Source organism: Austrofundulus limnaeus, unplaced genomic scaffold (assembly GCF_001266775.1).
Source record: "Austrofundulus limnaeus strain Quisiro unplaced genomic scaffold, Austrofundulus_limnaeus-1.0 Scaffold1619, whole genome shotgun sequence".
In the NCBI taxonomy this organism is placed as follows: Eukaryota; Metazoa; Chordata; class Actinopteri; order Cyprinodontiformes; family Rivulidae; genus Austrofundulus; species Austrofundulus limnaeus.
In genome coordinates, this window is record NW_013954021.1 from 8044 (window position 1) to 9522 (window position 1479).

Sequence of the window (1479 nt, forward strand, 5' to 3'; positions counted from 1 at the left end):
AATCTGTGATAAATAAGCTTTTTTTCTATATATTTCTGCTGAAGATCTGTTTCCGTTCTCAGGATTAACTTCCTCAAGTGGTTTAAATCAACAACCTGTCAGCACCTTAACACCAGCTGTCAGCTTCRTTTTCTCCTGCTGTCGTTTTTCTTCATCCCTCCTCTGCCTCGGGCTCTTCCTTCTGCTTTTACCAACAGGTCATCCTCATTGTCTAATCTCTCTTTTCTCTCCTCTTCTGTTGCTGTTTTCTCCTGCCTCTCTTCATCTCTCAGGTCTGCCGGCGCAGGAAAAGAGCAAGGACTTGTACTGGTTTTAGATTCTGTCTCCTCTTCCTCTCTGCTTGTTTTCCCTCCTCCCTCCTCCACTCCTGCTGTGCTGAAAAGTCAGTGAGAAAAACTTATTTTTTTTTTGGTGTAACAGCTTCTGGTCTGCTTGCAGCTCTGTGTTACGGTGGACTGTGCAGCACAGTGCAGCCCTGCTGACCTGAACGCCGACAGGCAGACTGTGGATTCAGAACCCTCAGAGAGGAGGAAGGGGAGGGAATCCGATCTGGACGGATGCGGACAAAGACAGGACTCTTTGTGCGTCTGTAACAGGCGGGGGATAACATTCCTAAGCTGGGAACCGTCCGGGGACAGACGGACGGACACGTGTTGTGGTTGGACTCCAGGGGGGGAGCACTTGAAGGACTTGACAGGACCTGGGTCTCACCGGGACAACTGGGATCGGACTGGGAGCGTGTTGTGGCTCCAGGACGAACCTCGAGGACAGAATGTGGCGGACGATGAAGGCCGAACACTTTGGCTTACTCTGGAGTCTGACTGGACTCATCAGTACGGCGTTGATTAAATTAACAAACTCYATTTAAAGACACGATTGTAACGACAAACCTGATCGTTAACAAGGTTTGAAAAGTGTTTCAGGATGAAGCATGCTCTCTYTACATCCTGTTTTATGAATGTAAAACAACAGCAGCTCATTTCTASTGGAGAGAAAAATAAAATTTTCAGGCCACATTAAAAAAAAAAAACAGAATTTTCTAAAATGAAACAGGAAAACCACATTAGTAACAACTAAAACCAAACCAGAAGACTGTAAAGTACATTTTTACAGCTGCTAATAATTTCACAGATTTATTTTTACACACGTTCAGCTCACCGTTTGTTTCAGTTAATTCCATTCAGCAGAAAAAAGTAAAGTTTTTTGAGTTTTGTCGCTTAAGGGTCCACGATTACTCCTGACAGACTTTATTTGATGAACATTTATTTTAACTGTAAAATAAAGACTAAAAATACTGTAGGCTGTTTATTTTTTATAAAATATGTCGTCACATGGAGAGAGCCTTTTTATATACGACGCAAAGTGTGCTGAGTAAATGACATACCCGGTGCGAGGCTGCTAGCGAGCTATATCCACCCTGAAGGTTAATCTTGGACAATATCTGATGATCGACTCTTTTAAATGAAACCAGAGAGCGTT

At 43.5% G+C, this 1479-nt stretch overlaps 1 protein-coding gene across 1 annotated transcript; it reads left to right on the top strand.

Annotated features, from left to right (window-relative positions):
- Nucleotides 1–269: 269 nt before the first annotated feature.
- Nucleotides 270–1297, top strand: LOC106535930 (transcription cofactor vestigial-like protein 2; the record flags this gene model as incomplete). Its single annotated transcript, XM_014033084.1, is given in 1 exon segment — nt 270–1297. A coding segment is annotated over 1 exon segment (47 nt), but the record flags the coding sequence as incomplete, so codon positions are not given.
- Between the last annotated feature and the right edge of the window lie 182 nt (nt 1298–1479).